Raw genomic sequence first — 23,754 nt, forward strand, 5'->3', positions numbered from 1 at the left:
TTGTGACGTCTTCATAATTGTGAGAACATCTTAAGTAGTTGCTGATCTTATAAAGATGGAGATGAAGAGAGCTGTATATCCGAGAAGCTAGCTAGAGGCCGTGCTTATCGGAGGTCGAGGGGTGTGTACCTAGAACAAGGAACAACATCATGGTGGTGTTCAACGGGCTGATAAAGGTGAGGGTCTGCGAGGCTCAGGACCTGCGGCCCACGGACTACGCCACACGGCACGCAGTCGTGCGCCCCGCCTCACAGGTCCTAGATCCGTATGTCAAACTGAACGTGGACGACACGTGCTTCGGACAAACAACGGCGAAACCGAAGACGTTGAACCCGAAGTGGAAGGAGGACTTCACGACTGAGGTGCATAATGGGCACACGGTTGGTGTCACTGTGTTCCACAACACCACCATAGGCCCCGATGACTTCGTGGCCAACTGTAATGTCACCTTCGAGGAGCTTCTACAAGAGCAGGGAGGCAGCGCTGACATATGGGTGAGTTTCTTCAAGAATATCTTAAGATTCAGCAATGGCTTTCATTGTGGGATTCATTTCCGTTTTTCCTCATGACCTCTGAACTCTAGTGTGATATACTGATGCAACACATTGATGAGTCTATCGAAGTTAAAACTAAGTGGAGAATCTTTAGTTTACTCAAGGAAACCACACTGATGTATCAAATCTTCCACTCATAGCTGGAGTTCAGAGGTCACTTGTTAAACAGCAATGTCAATGTCAAAACATGTGTTAGATATAGTCTGATACACTTTTATACCTGACAGCTCCACTGCTGAATGATGTTCTGAATGGATGATTTGTATCAGTATAAAAGAGTAGACTTTGATAACCAGTTTCCTGTTGACTCACCACACTGATGAAGGTCTACACAGAAGAGGTGTCATGTTACTGGTCTGAAGGTGTATCAAATGACAAAATATTGTACCAGGAAGAGGCAGATGGAAAGTGCACAATGTGACATTGTTTACTCAGTCTTCTGTTGGGAATAGATTGAATCAATTGAGACTGGAAGATTGACGTTATGGGGTTAGTGTAAGATCGGACATTTTTGATGGAGGTCAGTATTGCTTCTGCCATGCAGATGCTAACCTTGGCTGTATCTGACCTTGGCTTGCTGGGTAAAAGTACCCTGTCCATAGGACTTCATACCTCCATTTGTAGGTCTGTGAGCTCTCAGCAATCGAGCCTTGGCCCAAAAGGGGCTGGAGCTTCAGCTGCTTTGACATACATTTTGGACAAAATGGCTGTAGTACTACTAGTGGAGCTTGATGCGCTTGATGGTGCATTTTGATAAGCCATTTTCAATGCCCTGCTTCAGCTTGTAGCTATGAACAGTAGATCAAGACTTGTGTAGGTTCATGTCTATCAAACTTAGGACCTTTACCTTGGTACATTGCTCATCTACTAGTACTAGATTGCAACTGCTGCATTGCTGTGGTTTGCTCCTAGGGGTGTATCAAAGGCTGTGGTCATACTCTATGCAAAATTTGACATTTGAATTGAGGTTAGAATGTTTACAGTCTGGACCAGAAGTTAGGTGGCAAAATTCAGTTATTAAATCGGAACTCATCGCAGCTACAGGTTTGTTGCATTAAAGGGTGCTTCAGAGGGACATATAGAAGCTGACACTTAAATGGCATGACACCAAAGCATGTAATATAGTTGCCCAGAAATAAAATGTGGTTTTGTGGTACAGCTGTGTAACTATTTGTTTTCCATTCTAGTTAGCATACAGTACCCAGCACAGGTCTGAACTACAATATGGATCCATTTACCCTGTTTGCCAATGTTATTTGTTGGTCCATAAATGCTGTTGATAGATAGAATAAACTAAGAAGAACAAGCAGTGGTTATCAAATAATGTAATGCAGGCAGGGCATTCATCCATGTTTGTCTTGGGCACTATGAAATATTGTTGTCATTTCCTTATAGTTCATGGACATTTGTGGGATTGTACCTGCATGAAACGTTAGCACTTCTTGGTCATCTATGAACTTCAACTTGGAAAAGTTAAGAAATTTTTACCTTAATTAGCATTAAGCAGTCCTTCCAACCATTACCAGGAAAGGTAGAATGTAGGTGCCAGGAAATGATGTGAGAAGGGACATTTTGCACCTTATGCCGATTGCAGATACAGATTTCTTTCTCATGGTCATCTGGATCAATCTTTGATGTATTTTCTTCCAATAGGTATGGAAAGTAGGTGAAACATACCCCATTGTGATGAGTACAGGTTATTTATATTGAGTGTGGTACTGGTACAGTAGCTTTATATACCACAGGACATCCCATATCACTTAAAACATTGGCGTACTAGAATAACTCAGTATGCAAGGAGGTTATATAGACATATATCCTCCTTGGAGTAAGGTACAACTGGTAGTGGTGAACCCACCTCTTGGGTAGTGTACATGTCATGTTGGTATTTTGTTTGGCCATTGTGCTAGAATAATAGTAGCTCTAGTTGTACAAATCAGGTTTGTGTAATGATGGAATGATTGCACTTTTATTGATGTTCAATCAACTGTGAAGGTCCATCACTGCACATTGTTGTAATCATATGTAAGGTGGCATTCTAAAGGCCCTACTTTGGTTGGAATGTTTGAAGCAAATTGTGAAAGTGAAATATAGACTGGAACAAGCTTCACTGATCATCCATTGGTTCATCTCCCCATGAAAATGGTAAAGAAGGTTCCTTTGAATTGGCAAAAAATATTCCGTCAAAGGTGGCAGGTGCATTATACCCCCCCTCCTCTTTTTGCATTGGGTGACCATGTTGCATCCCAAAAAGAGTTCACTAATGTATAAAAGGAACTCAAGCCAAGAAAGCCAAATATTCACTCCCACACACTTCAATTTGGAGTCAGATAAGCATATAAATTCTCACTCATAATAGAAAATCAATGTTCAAACATACAAAAAATTAAGTTAGAAATGATTTTCTCCTCTCATAAACGTATCATAAAGTCATTTCTGGGTGCTGGGTACATAGAAGTCTATCCTTGAGAAGTTTGTTGTTGAGTCATAAAAACAATGCCTCCATATTTCATTTCCACATTTTGGCCTCAAAATGGCTTTTTCTGCACAGTTGCTAATAACCTGCATCAGAGAATTTTTTACCTGCACCACTCTGTCAGAAAAGTAGGTTTATGAAGTATGGATCAAATTGGAAATTGTTTACAAACCATTGAAATGTTTTGCTTGGCATTTTACAGGTGGTAATGGTCAGTATAGTAAACAAAAATCTCCATACACAGTATGTACCCACTACATGGACCAGTACAGGTGAGGTACAGTTAAAGTTAAACATCAAAAATACCTGCACTAATCTGCATAGGCAGGTAGTATTTTAATTTTAGAGCCCTGACATTGGATGATGCCAGAACACATCTAAAATCTGACCAAAGCATATTATGACCTGCAATTTCATGTGATATCATATGTAGGCAAGGGGAAGTCATACTGCCAAGGAGGATCTGGGCTTGAACTTCAGGATCTGGACATGAACATGGACCCAGACATGAATGGCCCAAACCAAAAATTATCCATAGTAGCAGGTCATGAAAGATGTTGTGTTACTCTTATAACTCTTTGTAACAATGAATACAATTAAGTTTTCGATCTGTGAAATTTTGCCTTTAATACATGCAACAGTAAACAGTAATTATAAATGATAATTGTTAATCATAAATCCATGCCAATGACTCAATTCTACCAGTAGTGCTACTGTGATAACAAGTGGGAAAGTATATGTACTTGTGCCTTTTGTTGCTCATGTGTAGCGTAACTTGATTGTGCATTACAACACACTTGACCAGTCTTATTGATACAACATAGTTTAAGGCTTTCAAATGCATGTGGCCATAGCATGATGAGTACAGGTTCATAACAAAACGATAGATCTTCCTTGAGTGCTTAATCACAACTACATTGCTTATGATATCAGAGATCATCCAACATGTCCAAAACTCTATGGAGCAGGCCATGAAAAAGTGCTCTCCTTCCACTGTAATATTTTTTGTAGGGCCCAATTTGATTTCTTGGTTCTCAGAATTTTCCAGGAAAGTTACGAGGCAGATGCAGAATGAAAATAGAGATAAGAAAGAAACATGCACACTGTGATAGACCATATTTATACAACAGGAGCCACCAGGCTGGTTAGAATGTTCAAACAGTGAATTTTTTTACTTTAGATGCATTGATGAATAGGAAAACTGTAACAACTACTGGAACTAGGAAGACAGCTATTTCAATCGTAGGTGCCAAAATATGAGTATTTTGGAGTTGATTTATATCCTTAATGGTATATGCAGTCTTTTTATTTCTTTTGTATTTCAAATCAGAAAAAAGTGAAGTTGCAAAATAAGAACCAAAAAATCAAATTGGTGTGGTCTAAGCCGGGTAGTAGATGCAGAAGAATTTCATGTCTTTTATGGCTTAACATATATTAGTGAACTATGGACCATGCTGTTCTTACTTCACGACTACCAAGAGCAAATGTGAAGTGTTAATAGCATTGTTGTTATGACCTGTGTGTATGGGCCTTATGTATCTCTGTAAGTGTAACTCTCTTGTCTATATTTCATGTTTACAGGTTGACTTGGAGCCTGCAGGAAAAGTGCACCTGATAGTTGAGCTGAAAGGTGCTGCTTGTGAGCCTGGTAAGATGATGACATTTAGTAAAAGTGCTTGAAACTCAACAAAGGTCTCATAATAAGACTTTCTACCATTCATAACCATTCTCATGGACATGTTTTTGATATCCAGTAGAGCTGGGCATGTCATTTCCCTTGTTTGATCATGTCACCAGTTCTATCACTTTTGTCAGTCCTTTTCAGCTGCAGCATGCTAAAGTAGCCGTTTGAAACCAAGATTGTATTGGTTATGGGGTTAGGTAGCAGGGAAAAGGTTACTGAGATTGTCATAGGTAGTGTAAACATTCTTATGTTTCTTGTCATGTAACCAATGTATCATAGATCAACAAGGACAGTATATTACAGTAGTCCATCATTGTCTGTATGATGTAAACAGTACAGGCCTCAGTCCTTGTCCATTTGCTAGTAAATTGACATGAAAGCATAGTCTCGGGACATGATGTTGCCAAAGCACAGTTCATGAAGTTGAGATCAAAATGTACTTCAGTAGTCATAGTTTCTTCAAAAGCATTATTGCTTTACCTCAAAACAATGTGACCAGTTCAAAAGTATGAATAATAAACATTAGGCTGCTTTTATGACTATGAATCTTCAGATCAAAATGTATTTGGTAAGGCCCACATTCCTCTAGAAGGCGATCCCGCTGCGACCTTGCAGCCACCTTGCTGCAACCTAAATTGGATTTGTGTAGTTCTTGAGTTCATAATTGGAATATCATGCAAAATGTAAAAGTATGACTGAAAAGACAACAAAGCACACCAAGCATTAAAAAATTGTTTTCCATCTATGAAATTTGTTCAGCGATCTGTCAAATTTTAGGTTGCAGCGCAATCGCAGAGATGTTGCCGCCCTGGTGGAATGGGGGTGTCTTTCAATGTCAAGTCATTAGAATCAACATACAGTAGTAGAAATATGCATATACATAATGTAAGTTCTGACTTTACTCCAGCAGCCGCAGCATCAGCATCTGCCTCTGCCTCAGCCTCTGCCGTGGCAGAGAAGGTCTTCAGGCCTGGCATGGGCCGACACCAGCGGAAAAATGCCATGCGGCGACGTGTCCACCAGGTCAACGGCCACAAGTTCATGGCCACTTATTTACGACAGCCAACGTACTGTTCTCACTGCAGAGACTTTATCTGGTGAGTCAACTAGCAGGGAAAACGTTACAAACCACATGCATCAAAACTTACGATATTGCGTAAGGTGTTGCTTTGACTTGATGTTTAACATTAAAAATGTTTTTGTGTTTGTATGAATATTATGGACATTGCTGTAACAGATAGGAAGCATTTTTTATGTGGAGTTATACTTCTCAGAAAGACCTTTGTTATTTCATCATTATAACATCCCATAGTTATTAGAAAGAAAGAAAAAAAGATTGCTTTCTCAGAAGAGGTATAGACTTGGTTGTGATCAACAACGATAAGAAATTGTCAGTAACAATTGAATAGTCCAATTCTGACTTTATTTCTGTCAGTCTGCCATCGAAGTAACAGTCCCCTCCAGGAACTGTGCAGAAGTTTTTGTAGATTAGAGCTGAATTGACTGCTTAATTGAATACACATGCACCCTAATTGTCTATGGTACCTATTTTATATCAATGGGAATTTCATCCAGATTGCTCTGTTTCTCAGAAATGTTTTGATGTCTTTCTCATTTCCACCTACAGGGGAGTTCTTGGAAAGCAAGGATACCAGTGCCAAGGTGGGTGGACAACAGCAGTTATGACATATGGGACAGTATAATAAACTAATAAACTATACAATTTAACAAAGATCTGCTTTTGACTGAAACTTTCTAATTTATATGTTTCTGTATTCAAGTCAGCTTAAATTCATTTTGTTATGGAGTATTTTTATGCATTGATTAGGTATTTACAAACAGCTATTCACAAACAGCTATTCTTCCTGTGGTCCTAGAATGTGAGTAAGTGTAACTGTGTAGATGTGTAACTGGTTGATAATGTTTTGACTCCACATTCTTCAGTTTGTACCTGTGTGGTTCACAAGAGATGCCATGAACTGGTCGTTACAAAGTGTCCAGGACAGAAGGAAGCCATGCAAGATGAGGTAAGGAGAGACAAAAAGCATTTCATGTTGTAGGTTACATACTCATTCATCTTCAGAGCAGTTTGGTATCTACCCTATTCCGTAACATGAAATTTGATGTTGTCTACTAGGGATTTTTGTACAATGTATATAAATGTACCGTGATAGTACAAGAAGTGTTTACATTTTGAGGTGAGCAAAGGAATTGAGGAGTCGACTTGTAAGAAACATTTTGAATGTTAGGAATGTAGAAAGTTGCAGGCATTCTGAAACATTTGGTACAGTCTGTGACTGCTTGAGAGTAACATCTCCTCCTTGTTTGTGCAGTTTCTCACCTCAAGATTTAGCATCAACATGCCTCATCGATTCAGTACTCATACCTACAAGCGCCCTACTTTCTGTGACCATTGTGGATCATTGCTGTATGGACTATTTAAACAAGGGCTCCAGTGCGAAGGTATTTCTTTTCTTTTCCTTCTATCTAAACATTACCTGGGTATCAGTACAGGTAGAGCTGGGGGTACATGAATATTGATACCACTTTACAGTAATCTAATAAGATAATCAATTGAAACAGATACAACATGTAGTAAGTAATGGAATTATGCATGGCGCAATCAGATATAACACTTTACTTTATTAGATATGTATAAATGAAGTCTCAGAATGTGGGACCCAATTTCAAATGAGATGTTCTCTTTTGAACCATGTTCATACAAAAGGTTTTTATCAATGACTTACTGGAAGTCTATGGCATGTCTGTTATAACAGAGCAGATTGACTTGGGACAAGCCTACTTCCACTAGCTCTTTTTTCAGAAAAAGTTGCTTGATCATGACAACCTCGTATACCTTTTGTAGTGGGGACATTTTAATGGTTATTGTCACAGCTTGCAAGATGAATGTGCACATGAGATGTCAGAAGAACGTGGCGCACAACTGCGGCATCAACCCCAAGGAGATCGCTCTGAAACTGGCCGAGCTTGGTCTCACGGGGGACAAGTTAACGCCAAGGAAAAAGAAGGGTGGCTCCATGGCTTACCATCAGGGCAGACCCCATCAGGTAAACAAGGCAAGAGATCTGTGGAAATCTTTGAAACAAACAGTCCCAGCTTCATGGGTTCAAGATAAGAAGTTAAAGGTAGGTTCAGTGAAAATACGAAATGGAGGCTGTATCCTACAGGAAAGAAAAAGGGCAAGATGGCTGCTTGAAACAGAACCCCTTTCGTTCTGATTTATTTATAGACATATGTATTTGTATGAGAATGAATAGAGTACCCCCCTTCCCAACAGAAAAATAGTTATTTGCTGTCTTGTCCTGTTATTTTTTTCTTTGATGAAGCAGCCTTTATCAATTTGGCATGGCTCTTTGCACTCTTCATCATCTGGGCATTGTGTGAAGCATTCCAGTACTAAAAAAGGTATAGCAGTCATCCTCTTTTGAAGTGAAGCATGATGCTCTTTCTAACGTGGAATCTCTTTAACCATGCCTGTTATATATCTAACAACCAGTATAAGTAACTCAGTGTTAAGGTTGCATGTATAGGTGTAGCATCCAGTATTCATTGCATGAAATATGTGATGTATTCTATATCTAGAAAAGTTGGTCAGATCAAAGATTGCATCACTACTGACAAAGAATTGCTTGTGTGGTACAGACCTCCAATACTCATGGCACAACCAAGAAAGCAGACCCGGAGGGAAAGGGAGACAATGAGAAACAGGACAAGAGACCGCACTCTGCACCCAGAATAGATGGTATGCTCCCTGCTGAATGGACCTTTTCATAGATTGTGTGTTGTGTTCTCATTAGAGCTGGGATATTATAGAATCCTTAATATATGACAATGCTTTATGTAGATGCTGAAAATTCTATGATATTTAAGAAGGTAACCAATGAATGTATGGCTGCTGCCTTGTTTAATGTATTCCAGAATGCTGCATAAGATGTTACAAATACATATACTTATCATTGTATGTTGAATGTGTACAGTGTTTTTGTTGATTACGATAGGTCTCCTAATGTACAAGATATCTGCAATGAGCTATGTATGTTTGTTTTTCAGACAAAGAAAAGCCATGCACAGACATGAACGAGAAGCCACAGAATGTCGAGGAGAACGCCAGCTCTACTTCCAGTAACAGCACCGTGACCTCACCTGACCTGTCTGGGGTTCCTGATATCAGACATCGCAGATTGAAACTGGACAACTTCAATTTCATCAAGGTGCTAGGAAAGGGCAGCTTTGGCAAGGTACAGCTGTCTTTGTCCATTTAAGGTGGTTATCTGAAGTGTTGGTTGTACCATTTTAGCATTGAATGTTTCAACTGTTTTTGACAAAATTCCCCAAAAGTCAACGCTTGGAAATTTAAAGATGATTTCCCATACTTCTTGTTGAACACAGATGATATAGTTGTTATTCAGCAGTCAGAACAACATCAGGACCTGTACACCATCATGCTGGGCTGTATTTTCCTCAGATCTGGTTGATTAACTCATCCCGCAAACTGGCTGTTAGTGAAGTCGTTTCTACCACACTTACCTTGGGGAAGAATAAACCACTGCAATTTTACACCAAGATTCACCACTTCAAATTAACACCCTGGCAATGTCTAAAAATTTGACACATCACACATTGATGATCTGAACGTACAATAGATAATACCAACTACATGCACCTGTGTATGTGTAAGAACTTCAGGAACACAACTGAGTTTGTATTTTACAGCTTCATTAAGCACCACAACCAGGGCTGTCTCCAGGACTGTCCCTCCATCCCAGGACAGAAATTTGCTTGTTGGGATGAAACAAATTTCACCCCATCTGTCCAAAAAACCTTAACTTCAGCACATAAAATTGATGAAAATATATTTTTGTAAGCTTGAAATGGCAGATTTAGCGACGAAAATTGATAACATGGGCTCCCAAGCTTTGAGTGGGACGGAAGCAAGTTTAAAGCTGGAGACAGCCCTGACCACAACATACATAACAAAAGCATGAGAGCTGATGCTGTGCTGAATGTGCAGGTGATGCTGGCGGAACTGAAGGAGTCTGATGATGTTTACGCCATCAAAGTGTTGAAGAAGGATGTCATCATCCAGGATGACGATGTGGACTGCACCATGACGGAGAAGAGGGTGCTGCTGCTCTCCAGGAAACACCCCTTCCTCACCGCACTGCACGCCTGCTTTCAGACTAAGGTGGGGATTCCTATCAGCGTTGTTGTGTTGTTGTTATGTTGCCAAACCACCCCTTAAGCCCATGTCTTACTGAACCTGTGGCAACGTCGCTACGTCCTAAACTTGATTTGTGTTACTTAAAAAGACAACAAAACACACATATAGATTGAAAATATTTTTTCGATGAAATTCGTTGAGCGCTTTGTCAAATCTCCAATTCCAGTGAGGTTGCCAATGTACCACGGGTCCATGCAGTGAGATAGGAGCTTTAGTGTAGAGTAGACGGTCTGTAGGACCAATTTGTAGGGCAGAGACAAGATAGAGATGTACTATTCTGGAAGGGTTGTTCACGTGGGTGTAGAGGACTCTGAGCTGAGAAGAATAAATAAAGAAGGCTGTTGGTGAACTGAGATTTGATGCTGTGGTTCTTGGCCTTCTTCATTCAACTTACAACATGTTTTATCATAAACCGCAAGCAAAAATCTGAATAACATGCACTTGCGCATAAGCCCTGTCTATTCCATTTCCTGTAAGACCATGCAAAAAGCCATATGTGAAAATTTGAGACAAAATATCATTCTTTGCTGTATTTTGCAACCAATTGTGTGCTATGTTGCTGTTAATAGTCTTGTATGAGTACTCAGTAACTTGATGCTTGATTTACCAATGAATAATTTACTACAATTCAATCTTATATGTAAATTAATCTGTCAACTCAGGTTGGTAAATGTCAGAAGTGTTAAATATCATCCACCGTTCCTTTTCCCAGGACCGCCTGTTCCTTGTGATGGAGTACGTGAACGGAGGTGACCTGATGTTTCAGATTCAACGGGCTAGAAAATTTGATGAACCACGTTCTAAATTTTACTCAGCAGAAGTCATTCTGGCGCTGATGTTTTTACATGAACATGGAATTATCTACAGGTTGGTAAAAAAAGTTTCCACCTTTGGTGTTTGTAATGTTTCAGTAAAAAAAAATAACACTAAGATATCTATTTTCCTTTCAGTAAGTACATGTCCAGTCTTTGGAACATGTACTCTTAGGAGTAAGCATATACTGTGGCTAGTACGTGTCACCTAATAAATGCAAATTATGAGTCATCTTACATTTCTTTAATGTAAACAGGGTCTTGCCTATTCTGGGTTAATGTAAATTTGTGCTCTATATATTGAGGATACACTGCACACAAAGCTCATTATGGCAATGTGTACACATCTGTGAATGTTGACCCTCGTAGGTACTGGTCAACATCAATAGTGACAATATTAATGGAGTTTCATCGTTATGAGACATTACTCATAAAAAGTGCCATTTGTTGATAAGTTACTGATGGATTTGAGTGGTGCAACTTTATTTGTTTCTCCTCTGCAGAGATTTGAAATTGGACAACATCCTTTTGGATGCTGATGGCCATATAAAACTTGCCGACTTTGGTATGTGTAAAGAGGGCATTCTGAATGGGAAGCTCACCACTACGTTTTGTGGAACACCCGATTATATTGCTCCTGAGGTAAGAAAGTTGGTCATTGCTCGTCTGAGCTCCCTTGTTCAGTGATGTCATATCTGCTGTTTGATGTAATTTTAGATTTTAACTGTTCTATTAAAGAAATGCTCTGATAAGTGATGTCACTTTGGCCTATCAAAGTTTGACCGTACTCAAGGATTTTGTAAGGAGATGAACATTTGTAGTACATGTATCCTTGTTTGTGAAGGTGAAAAGTAAAAGCTATCTCGAACCAGTTAAGCTCACTGAAAAGCTATTCTTCCACTGGTTGTGACAGATGCTATGTACAGTATTTACAGGTTCATTGTCCTGGAGAAATTCCCCTAGCTCTTTACGACAAGAACAATGAACAGTGGACCACGGCTTAGGGACTGCAACCCTTTCCAGTAGCGTGCCTGTCAGTTGAGTGACACAGCCGGCATTCAAACTCATGGCTTCTTATCCCAGAGCCAGGGGCACTAACCACTGGACTATTCACGCTACTATTTGTGTGTACATAACCCTCATGTTGCCCTCATCCTGAGACAAGTTTGTATGTCCTCAGATCCTGCAGGAGTTGGAGTACGGCCCGTCGTGTGACTGGTGGGCGCTGGGCGTGCTGCTGTATGAAATGATGGCGGGACAGCCACCATTCGAGGCGGATAACGAAGACGACCTGTTTGAATCTATCCTGCATGATGATGTTTTGTATCCAGTATGGCTTAGCAAAGAAGCCGTAGCTATCTTAAAAGCTGTGAGTAAAGGCATATTTGATCTTATTTCATCATACCAGTTTTATCTTCTGCAATAACTTAAGAATTGATATTTTCTGTCCCAACTGCTGATAAAATGATATTTATATATTCATTAACTGAATGTTGAAGGGCTACTTTTCAATTTTTTCTTAAATATACTGTAGACCTGATTGTGGAACTGTCTTTCGAAGTTCCATTGTCACTCATCCTTCATGTCTCAGTGCGTGATGTAATTGATGTCAATATGAGAAAATGTAACTTGTATTTGCTAAATGACAAAGATGAGTTTGTCACAATATGTGCCAAAATGTGTTAAACTCTTCAACAAGCTATCTTGTAGACACATAGGTGACATTTCTAGTTGAACAGAATGGACACAGGGAGGAGAATATTGGCCACACAAGCACTTACCATGGACTTGTGTTTCCCTTTCATAGTTTATGACAAAGAATCCTGCCAAGCGGTTGGGCTGTGTTGCTGCTCAGGGAGGGGAGGCTGCCATCAAACAACACGTTTTCTTTAAGGAGATAGACTGGGAAGCACTGTTAGATAGAAGAGTAAAACCGCCCTTCAGACCAAAAATTGTAAGTATGTTCAGTTATCAATTTCAATTTTTATCATTGTGCTGCTTGCATATGTCTACTTCAAAATGCGATTTACAAAAATCAGCTTGTCGATCAGTTAGGTCAGATTTAACTTTCAATTACAAGTTATATTTTCTGTACAACTTCACTCACAATGATACATGAGCACAAATTCTGCTCAGCTACCCCTTTTTTTCATTTGGTCACATGTCTTTCTATCTTCCTCCATCAGAAAACAAAGAAGGATGCCAATAACTTTGATCAAGATTTCACACGAGAGGAGCCAGTTCTTACGCCTACTGACGATGCAGTAGTGAAGGCAATCAACCAGGAAGAGTTCAAGGGGTTTTCTTTTACCGGCGACGATACAGAAGTGTAGAAGGAAGGTGTATGCACAGGTCCTGCTGCTAGTCATTCTCTGGTTTGTACTCCAAGCACTGTCTTTATGCAAAGATGCTGTGAAAACTTACAAGAAAAGTACAACAGTCTCATATGGTGAAAGGCAAGTGACATAGGCAGAGTGTTGCCTACAAAAGTTGTATCTGGTCTCTTGCTCAAGCACCAGTGTTTTCTCAAACATACTACAGATTCCTACAACCGACTTTGTTTTCCTTGATAGGACCTCTTCTTGTGATGAAATGTGATAGTATGGAGTGATAGCGTAGCAATGTACAGAACCTATATAAGAGCCTCTTTTACAAGGGGAGAAATTTTTGCTGTTTCTCTTGTGCAATTGATGTTTCCGTGCAGTCAAATGATGCAGTTCCTGGCTCCCATCCTGTGATTTGATAGCTGTAGAAGTTTTTTTATGGGATAATTGCCAGATGTGTTTTTAAAAAAAGAGCAAGAAGTGCAAAATACTTGTAGTTATTGTGATATTCTTGTGGCTTTATGAGTGCAAAACTGCTACTTATCTGTATAAATATGAATACCTGTCAACATGTTACAAAAAAGTAAGAGATTCTACAAAAAAACTCATTCCTACCATCCTGCCAACTCTGCCTTCTGGATGAACGTGTTGATGTGCTCGTCTCCTCTTGATGTAATTTATGTGCAGCTGCTCCTGTGCAGGTGCAGGTGTTCCTACAAGGTGGTTGTGTTTGGGTGTGGTAACTTAAATGACTCAGGAGCTTTTTAGAGTACTGGGGTATACTCATTATTCTGTGGACTACACAGGAGATGGTTGATAGTGTTGCAAATGGCAGTTTGTTTCAGCGGATGAGCTTCTGAAGGTCTTTTGTAACAGTATAACAAAATTTTGTTACTCTAGTTAATTGAGAGCTGTCACGGTAAAACCATCATCTTATGACATTCTTATAAAACAGAATAGGACCAATAGATGGCCTCCACCTGCCCCAGTTGTTGTAGACCAATGATACAACTGTTCCAGTATGTCCATGCGTGGAGTTGGTTTACCTACTGGGGATATATCTTAGTAAAGGAAAGCAGCAGAAACAACATTGAGCTCTATTGGGTGTGCATCTTGCAACCAATGTTGTGTGAATGCTTTTAATGTCAGAATAGGCGTTTTGAATTTTGAAGAAAGTTGTTTCTCAATGCATTGTTTGTCATTTTTGTCTGACAATCAAGGATCCTTTTGTCCGTGTCAAAATATGATGCTGTTTGGCTGAATGTTTGATAAGCCACACAGACTTGAGCTGTGGGTAATTTTGAACTTTGACAAGAATCTTGCTACTTTCTCAATCTCTGAGAAAAATTCCAATTTTAGTAGTGTTCTAGCAAGAGTAGCAAGGGATCAGTACTGGGTAGACAGGTTCTCATTTAATGTTTTAGAAGTTGACTGACCCAGTTATTCATCTACATAAGCATTGATTTGACATCTTCAAACATTGAAAGCATACAATCTACAAAGAACAACAGGAAGCATTCGAGTGAAAGCAAGGATTTGTTGCCTGCCATATTCTCACTTTTTCTTCAGGAAATTCTTTTAACATAAATGCTCTGCAGTATGTGCCAATCAAGTTGTGATGAGGGAGCTTAGTCAGTTCTTTGAATATTGGAGTAACATTAGTGAGTGAGCCTTGCAAGGAGGGTAACATGACTGTACATTTTGTACCTCAAAGCCTGCAACATTTTTTTAACTTGATGCTGGTTGTTCTTGTCTGGTGTCAGCTTGTGGCCTCGTCATTGTGGTAACTTGGCGCCTCACTGTGGCTGTAACTTTGTCTTCAGGCAGTCATGTTCTCTGCTAGTGTACAAGTTTTCAATGTTTCTGTCGACTCCACTCAAGACGAGGACTGGAGTTTGAAGCATAGTTGTGTGATGACAACCCCCGATGATCCTGCCACTCTCTACATTAAGCAACCTTCACAAAGATAGCACAAGGGGGTAGCAGTGGACTGCTGATGCTCCATAACAGACATATCTACAATTGTAATTTAGAATGTAGAGAACATAAAGCACGTTATTTGTACTTTGACTATAGAAGGGATACAGCCACAATACCGTCCAGCTAGGCCATACAGGTGGAGGCTGGTTAGGTAGATATCACTGTCCTCTCCACACAACATCACAGTTACTCTGCTGATTTTGTCAATAACCTGCTCTACTTTGCTTTGAAGAGTCAGACGAATCTGTCTCATCTTATCCATGGAGTCTGATTTGGTAGACTTGAATACACGTCACTGCCCTCTGCTGTTGATAGAATAGCTCGTGCCATTTCTGGTGTTCCCATAGTGTATGGAACTTGCTGTCAAGCATGCAAGAGTCAGGGATATTGGAAAGTTTTGATATCTTGCTTTGTCATGAATTGAAATTGAAATAGAACTTTCACCTTAGCCAACCAAGAAAGACCTACCAGCACCTGAACAAACTTTTCATCACAAAAAAATCTAGTATATTCATTCATTCATTCATCACAAGAAGCTAGTTTGTCAAATATGTTGTATAGAAAGGTCTCTAGTTTTAGTGGTGGATGTGTGAATAGTAGTTGATCTCCTACTCCTAGCTTTTCATAGATGTCAAAAGACCGAAAGGTGTCCTCCTAATTGTTGAAACGTGCTTAAGAAAGATGAAATCTCTGTTTTTACAAGTCTACATTATAATGTATGTTAGTTCTGTCTGCTACTTGATATAGCATGTGCTCAACATTGGCCTGCTGTCTTGGTGGTCAATCCTAAAGTTTTTCTTCTTGTGTCAAATCGTGTCATATGTACGAAATGCCATACATCCCTACAGTCACTGATGCTGTACATGTGCAAAATTGTTGTTCAAGAAGACAGAAATGGTTTTGTTGTCAGTTAAAGGTGGATTTGTATAAACACTAGTTTGCAATCTTATGTAAAAAAAAGAAGAAGTGTGAAACAAGCTTCAAGATCTGTATTGTGAATTTGTTTCCGTGTAATATTGTGTGCTGTCTAACAAGGCCTTGTACATAGGGATAAGGAAATTTCAAAATCTCATTTTGTAAGATGCATGATAATGACTGACTGTCCAAGGACATGAATATGTATATTCTATTGTGAATACCTGTAGAGCATGTATGTTTGGAAAATATGGAACAGTATTATTGTGAAGTTTCAACTCGGATTTGCATTTCGTGTTTTGTAAGTTTAATACGGTGTGTTCTCTGAACCTGTTCGAAATGGCATTGTCCATATAAACTTATTTGACTGATGAGACTATCAGACTGCTTGTTGTCTTTAAGTAGGAAGACCTCTGAACAGATGTGTTATTTGCTTGCAAGAGATTTCTATGGAATAAGAGGACTATGAATTGAAGGCAGTTGTGCTTCTGGATGTCATGCATGTAAGTACATTGTATGATGATAACAGGATGTAAAGTGTCTGGAAGTCAGAACATCATGAAAATAAAATTTCTCAGAGACAAGACTCTGAGCTGTGTGTTCTGTGTCGGTAGTATTGCTACATGAAAGTATTAACCTTGAAAAAGGTTGGGCAGAACATAACGAAAGTAACACAATTTAAAATGTATGGTACTGCAAGTTAAATTGGTATGCAAGTAAAACAAGTCACACACAATGATGTGTTCAAAGAACAGCTATATTTTATTCAAAGGGAAGCACACCACACAAGGCTGCATATATGGAACACAGTCTCCAAAGCAAAATACAGGAAAACATGAGTCATAATTTTCCCCACCAGATAATGCTTCACTATTATCCCGCACTTGTGGCGTGCTGCTCAACACATGTAGGAAAGAAGTAAAACAGCAGAGGCCGCCCATATCAGCTATTCTTGGGGTGAGAAATCAATATAAGACAGAATCATGATTGTGTCATTCTATTATAATTCATCTGGACAAACAAAAGCAGCAAGCAAATTTCATTATGTTTGACAGATACTCAACAAGCGGAGGAGAGCACTTTATCAATTTTGTCATTAACGTACCTGTCTTCCATCATTGATGCCCTACAGATATGCTAAGAATTACGAATGATGTCTTTGCATTTCAGTGTTAACGATGTTACATCTAAATATCAGTGTGATCCAAAAACACTGGCATGTTTTTTTGTGTGCAAGTATGCATGCTTGAGAGAAGGAAAGAAAGCATTGTGTGTAGGTGTTTGAGAGTACAGCATAGTGGCTTATTACAAGGTATCATCTTCTTACTGGTGACTATTCTAATATAAGCACTCACAGCCACCTTGTATGCTTTTAACACGATGGACCACTCACTTTTACTAGCAACTTGTAGTCATTGCCTTTCACAAAATGCAGACTCTAATGTCTACTTAAAAAAAAACTTTTTCTGAATGTACCAATCTGCTGTCACCAAAGGAGATCTGAAAAAAATATTTAGAATATAGTTAGTGGGAGAAAAAAATAATTTTAACATGTCAATAAATGGATGGAACAGTTACTAGTAGAGGGACTAGTGAGAGTGAATCAGTGGTAGTGAACGTTATTCAACTACATGTGTGAGGATGTCCTAAGACTCTGTTCACCTTGTTTAAATGGAGGCATTTGTATCTGATTGTGATTTTTTCAGTCGACTTAGTTTTTATGTTAGAAGGTGAAGACATCAACACAGAAAATATGCACACAATATTTTGCTTTCCAACTCATCTCATAATTTTGCTCACCATGCCTCCGAGTCTTTTAGGGCAGCATACTCAGCTGCTTCCTTCTCCTGCAACATAGCAAACAGATGTTGTCATTATGTCACCGTGGCAGGTGTTAGGGATATTTAGATACACGTTTATATGACAACTGAGAGACTGGCCAGAGCTGTCGACCATCTTCCGAGACGCAAAGGGCCGAAGTGATAACTGCGTCTTGTCTTTTTTTCTTGGGCAAATCTGCATGAAACAAATGAGGCTAGCTTACAAATAACTACTGTAACAGGTAATTGCTGCACCTTTGGTGTTGTTTCAGGGGCGTCCATCTCAATCTCCATCTCCAGCTTTGTTACTTCAGCAGTCATGGGTTGGCTGCATTAGTAATAGGAAAACAAGTCAGAATGATGGTATAAAAAGGTGATTTTTTTCATGCTGTTATTTAGTGTTAAAAGTGATGAAGCTCAAAATTAGTATAAAATGTACAGACAGGTTTATTGATGATATTCCTGTCCTTTCTATTAATATTTTTTTTCCTTTTAGGGCATCAAAACCAATTGAGAAGCAGGCTACTAGCACAACCTGTAATTACTAGTGTCAGGAATGGCTTAATCTTTCACTCTATCTGACAAATGAAAAGAGAACATGTGGGGCATTACACGGTCATCACCTACCTCTGAGCTGGTTCTTTGTAGACATTTGGTGTGGCACCTAGGGCCAAAAGGAGAAATGCATCAATGAAGCATAATCATATAACGTTAATACTTGGATCATTTCTATGGAGGTTTTTATTGCTTCCAATATTGCGTAGTGTCATTCCAAAGACTTCTTGGATGCAGCTTTAACAGTGTGGTTCAAGTGTCACTTACTGACCAGTCTAACTGCATTGCCTTTCATTTCAAACTGGATATGAGATTCAATATTTACAAGTTGAGCAGTGTGCGACAATGCAAACAAAAAGATACAAGAATCCTGTGGTGGTTGAAAGGAATTCCCAGGTACATTGTATATGATGAATAACAATGACTCTGATTGATATAAGCAGTGAGGATTCTTACCGCGTCGATTGAGCAGGTGAAAAGCAACGACAACGAGCACAATGATCACCACCAGTGCCAGCACAGCTCCAATAACTCCACCAATGATCTGAGCCCGGACTGTGGATGCACACAAGAAAACTCTCAATGCAGAGGCAGAGGAAATATCAGAAGATGCTTGAAGCTGATGAGATACCACTTGAGTGTTGAGGGGGAATGTAATGGACTACACTAGAATGGTTTTACGTAAGATTTATGATCTACTTTTAACTTGAGATATGATAAAGAAATATGTTTAAAACTTGCAAAGGGTCATAACCTTGAGTGAGTGAATGAGTGAGTGAGTGAGTGAGTGAGTGAGTGAGTGAGTGAGTGAGTGAGTGAGTGAGTGAGTGAGTTTTAATCCTGAAAGTCCACTCCAACTTACGTGGGGCATCCGTTTTGTCCCCCACCTGTAGTTCCACATCATCGACGATGTTCTCCTCTGTGTCATCTGTGGGATGGGAGACAGTAATTAATCTGACAGTTTCTTTTTACCAGTGTTCAATGCCAGACAAAATCAATGGTCCTCAAGTAGTCCTTTTAATTCGATAACTATTTTTAACAAATATTTTTATGAAAATATCAAAAATGATACTAGTGTCATAATTCCTTATCATTCAAGCAGGAAAGTATTAACTTTAACTTAATGTGTCAAATGAAAACTTTCAAATGAACAGGTAACGTTAGCTGCGATGGAATTGTGCAACATACCTCTCAATATAATGCTTTGTGCATGGCTGATTTCCTCAAACCCGTTCTGAGCCGTGCACTCATATCTCCCCTCATCGCTGTTCTGCACGTCGTAGATGGTCAGGTGTCTCCCCGTGAAAGTTTCCTGGCCATTCGGCAGCAGCTGGCCGATCCTCCTCCAGACGTACACGGGCTCGGGCTGCCCCAGGGCCTCACACTCCAGCACAATGTCCTTCCCTATGGGCACGCCGTTCTGCAGGTAAGGGCTGATTCGGATCTCTGGTCTGCCTGGCCTGTCTGTGAGAACATGGTTGCACGTTATCAATCGGCAGACATATTTGCAAGTACAATGTATCTGGTCATGTAACAATCAGATGTTGACTACGTGACTAAGTATGATATCTTCACTTGTTCATAATCAGTTCCGTGATGTCAAGCTAGGACTAACCTGCCAATTATGAGAAAAAGTCTCACTGTGAAAAGTCTTGTGGAAACAAAAACCTGCTGAAGGGGTTCAGGTAAATCCATGTAACGTTACATCACATGATTGTGCAGTATAGGGGTACCTACTCAGGGTGATGTTCGTGTACAGTCGCCTTTCGAACAGCAGCGGGTGCATGGCTTCACAGCTGTATCGGTCGCCCCGGTTCCTCTCCTCGTCTACAGGGAACCGTATGGTCGCACCTGCGTCTTCGTAGCCTGTGATGCTGGTGTAGTTTCGGAAGAGGGCGTTCACGTACATCTGCTCCCGTCCGCGCGGGTTGTCCAGTGTGTTGTTCCACCAGCTCAGGGTGGGTCCGGGGTTGCCGTCCGTGGAGTTGCACATCATCATCACTTCCTTGGTTTCTGGCAGATAGAAGGCCCTGATGGTCGGACGCGTCGGTTTAGCTGTTGAAGACAAAGAAAATCGACATGTTTGATGAAGTCCTCATAAACCAGTAAGCAATGTGACATATCAATGAGCTTTCCAGGACAAACAAAAGCACACAAGGTATACATAAAATTCACGGTAAACAAAGATCTGATGTCTTAAATCCATGCTCTCCTCTTGCTGCAAACACTTTAAATCAACTTTAAATCACCGTCCAGACCGGGTGTCCAGAAAAGTAGTAAAAGTGCCCGGCATCTCATACCGTCTGTCGTCATTAGTTTCCACCAGACTTCACAGGTCACTGGAAAGCTGATACTAGTAGTAGTAGAAATTGGCCAAATAGACAGATAGAACATGCCAGCTTGGAGTTAGCCGGCCTGGGAGTACAGTCTGCGACCTAGGGTTCTGTACTCCCAGGCCGACCGACCCCTTTGACATGTTATCTGTCTATTTGGCCAATTTCTACTATTTTCAGCGACCTGTGGAGTCTGGTAGAGACTAGCTACTAACGTTAGTAGCCAAAGCCTAATAAAACCGAGAGAACTCACCGCGGACCTCCACGTATATGGTGGCCTCTGCGCGGTGCCGGCTGCCGCTGTTGAACAGTTCCACCTCACATACCCATGTTCCGTTGTCTCGGATGTTAGCCCGTGAGATTGTCAGCCTGTTTTGTCCCATCTCGGTCGATTGCAGGGTGACGCGCCCTTCGTAGTTGTTGAAGGTGCCGTAGTAGACGATGTTCCTCTGCCTGTTGTAGTTCAGGACCTCGTGCCGTCCCCTGTCCTCGTGCTCGAGGCCATGCTCGCCGATGTCCCAGTCTTCCTTCCACCAGGTGATCTCCTCCAGGTTGCCCTCCTCGATGGTGAATCCCACGCCGGTGAAGTCACACTGCAGTGTGACTGGGGTCGCCTGTTCCGGCTCCTCGGGCTCAAGTTCATTCACTCGGTAGTTGACGGGGCCCACATCGAGAAACAAAGACCGAGACTGTGCAGCTACCAGAGAAAAATGAGTCCAGTTTACGTAAAGCAAAAGTCAAAGTAATGTAACATGATGTGATGGATTGTCCTTGCCTTTTAGAATGTATTATCCACCTGTTTGAAATTATCCCAATTTCACCGACGTTCAAGCAGACGAAATCAACTCGTCCCGAGTTGCTAGTTGAGCTCTTGTCCTCATAGACAGTGATAATTGAATGTCCATTTTTACCCACACTTGTACAGTATGTCCACATAATGATTACAAATTCAACACATTGAACGAAGTTACCATGACGAAACGTTGTCTGCTACTATCAATGATTAACCTGTTTTCATTGATATTCAGATTTGAACATATGATTTAAGCACAAAATAAGCCCTATCTAACTTCGATTCCAGCTTCAGAATATTCTACTTTCTACCAAGAAGACCCGTATCGCAAACTTAAGTTTATATGCTATTTGTAAAGTCTTATCATAGCAAAATCAGTTCTCTTAAAAACCGTTGAGGGTACGCCATTACCTCATGCTGTACTAAGTAAACAATGACTCTCCCGCCCAATCGCTACTGGATGGCTTGGTCAGAATTTAAATTCAAACGAAATATGACTGATACATCTTTTCCATTTCTTGCTACATGAACATGTATCGGATATATACACATTTCCGTTTTACCCAACCATGGGCATAGGAAAGGCACGCTAACTAACAGTTACATAAGACGGGTTTTATTAATTTGATTTGAACTGCGTTGTAATCCAGAGCCCCTGTTCCCTCTCTTCTTTCGTAACGCATACTTGAGTTTATGCTCATACGTTCCTGTTAAACTGCTCTTTGTATTGCTTTGGTTCATGTTACATTCAGTCTTGGTACCTTCTTAGAAATAAGGAGCTGAAATAAGAGTTCACACCACTAGTGTATTTTTGTTTGTGGTGCCACGTTACGACTACCACTGATTGGAACACTAAGTTAGGTTTATTTGCCCCCACAAGCGTCTCGCCACGGCCGTGTTTCTCATGTCTTTGATGCTACCTATAATCATTCAATTACATTCTACATTTCTGACTCCCGCAACGTTAAAGAATTCATCGCACAAGGGTAAACTGTGGCTTCTACGAAGAATCTTCCCGCCATTAATTTTCGACTTTTACTGCACATAGAGTTCACCTGGAACCCAGTGAACCTTCAGGAGAAGATGGACAAACAGTACCGAGGCCACACCTGCAAGACTGAGAGTTTGAGAAAGAAATACTCACCTGCCGTGTAGACCAAGGCCAGCACAGGGAGGAAGACGATTAGACGCATCTTTAAGCTGCGTATTTTTTTACAAGAACGATAAATTACTGCAACAAATGCCTGGACAGTCTCGCAACAGAACGGCCACGACGCTCGCACGGGAACTCTGTGGACAATGTAACGGTTTTCCGTGTGCAAAGACTGACTCAGCCGTACCTTCGGTACCCTGGTGTGGAGTAAATTATTAACAGTAGTCTGTGTGCTAAACTTACGTAAGGTACACATGCAGGGAAGGTCTATTTGTTTAGTGCAGCCATTCAGTTCCACGGATTACCTTCAGACGCCTCGTCCCTCTTCTTAAGTTCCACAATAGATTCTGATACTTTCGTTTACAGTGATGCAAAGGGATTTGAGGAGGAGCCGACCATGTACTTAATCTGTGTATGTGTGGAAGTACTGCAGGTGTCGCGTCGAGCGATGGGTATGATGTAGTGACCGGTTGCTCTAACGCTGACCTGTCGCTGTTGTTCACATTGTGTGCAGTCTGACGTTACACCTGAGGTCTGTGCCATTCTACTGGAGCATGGCGGGGAGGGGGTTGTTGAGAGAAGTATGGCCCGTGAGTAATGGGGTGCAATAAAAAAAGTTCCTAGGTTACCACATACTCTCAGTGGTCGTAAATTACACATGGGTAGTTTTAGATGGATGTTTATTTGACAAAAGATCTTTCAATCATTGTATAACTTTTGCAGTGGAAATGCGGACTTTCTCTCTGGCATTGCTTACACAATTGGTGAATCATAAACATTGCAAGATATGTCAGTACTTTGAAGTATCGCTGTCTGTCGTCTTCAGGCAGCGCAGATATTGTGAGGGAACATATTAATTGTCAAGTGTTACTGTACTGTTTGGTACAAAATGGGCCAGTAAAGAGAGTTACGCCTGTGTCTGCCTGGATATCAACACAAAATACTTGTATAAGTTGTAATGCCTAATAAGAAAAAAAAATGTTGTGTTTCCGGTTTCGGTACTGAAAATAAATAGGGTCGGTAACGTTAGGTAGGGATTCTCTTTATTTCCTTTTTCTTCTTTTTTAAAAAACGTCTCTGCCGAAGTTATCCAACAAATACTGTTTCAGAGCA

The 23,754-nt window shown here is 40.4% G+C and overlaps 2 protein-coding genes across 5 annotated transcripts; one reads left to right on the plus strand and one right to left on the minus strand.

The window, feature by feature from the left end:
* The first annotated feature begins 122 nt into the window (after nucleotides 1-122).
* On the plus strand, nucleotides 123-16,573 carry LOC136433340 (protein kinase C epsilon type-like). Of its 3 annotated transcripts, none has more exons than XM_066425450.1 (15): nucleotides 123-494; nucleotides 4,612-4,678; nucleotides 5,622-5,811; nucleotides 6,342-6,376; nucleotides 6,659-6,741; nucleotides 7,048-7,177; nucleotides 7,610-7,860; nucleotides 8,378-8,477; nucleotides 8,786-8,973; nucleotides 9,747-9,920; nucleotides 10,669-10,823; nucleotides 11,272-11,410; nucleotides 11,949-12,137; nucleotides 12,576-12,722; nucleotides 12,955-16,573. In XM_066425450.1, the coding sequence occupies exons 1-15, from the start codon at nucleotides 150-152 to the stop codon at nucleotides 13,099-13,101; spliced, it is 2,340 nt and encodes a 779-aa protein (XP_066281547.1). In that variant the 5' UTR covers nucleotides 123-149; the 3' UTR covers nucleotides 13,102-16,573. The 3 variants fall into 3 exon arrangements, with proteins under 3 accessions (XP_066281547.1, XP_066281549.1, XP_066281548.1); XM_066425452.1 differs by having other exon boundaries at nucleotides 7,610-7,782; XM_066425451.1 differs by having other exon boundaries at nucleotides 5,625-5,811.
* Nucleotides 7,672-22,815, minus strand: LOC136433341 (nectin-4-like). Of its 2 annotated transcripts, none has more exons than XM_066425454.1 (10): nucleotides 22,633-22,815; nucleotides 20,949-21,392; nucleotides 20,100-20,417; nucleotides 19,551-19,826; nucleotides 19,225-19,290; nucleotides 18,819-18,917; nucleotides 18,435-18,471; nucleotides 18,063-18,135; nucleotides 17,788-17,834; nucleotides 7,672-7,682 (listed from the first exon to the last, which is right to left on the minus strand). In XM_066425454.1, coding segments are annotated over exons 1-10 (1,410 nt in total). In that variant the 5' UTR covers nucleotides 22,682-22,815; the 3' UTR covers nucleotides 7,672-7,681. The 2 variants fall into 2 exon arrangements, with proteins under 2 accessions (XP_066281551.1, XP_066281550.1); XM_066425453.1 differs by lacking the exon at nucleotides 7,672-7,682 and adding an exon at nucleotides 16,727-17,487 and having other exon boundaries at nucleotides 22,633-22,814.
* Nucleotides 22,816-23,754: the final 939 nt, after the last annotated feature.

The sequence above is a fragment of the Branchiostoma lanceolatum genome, chromosome 4 (assembly GCF_035083965.1).
Source record: "Branchiostoma lanceolatum isolate klBraLanc5 chromosome 4, klBraLanc5.hap2, whole genome shotgun sequence".
Lineage (NCBI taxonomy): Eukaryota > Metazoa > Chordata > Leptocardii > Amphioxiformes > Branchiostomatidae > Branchiostoma > Branchiostoma lanceolatum.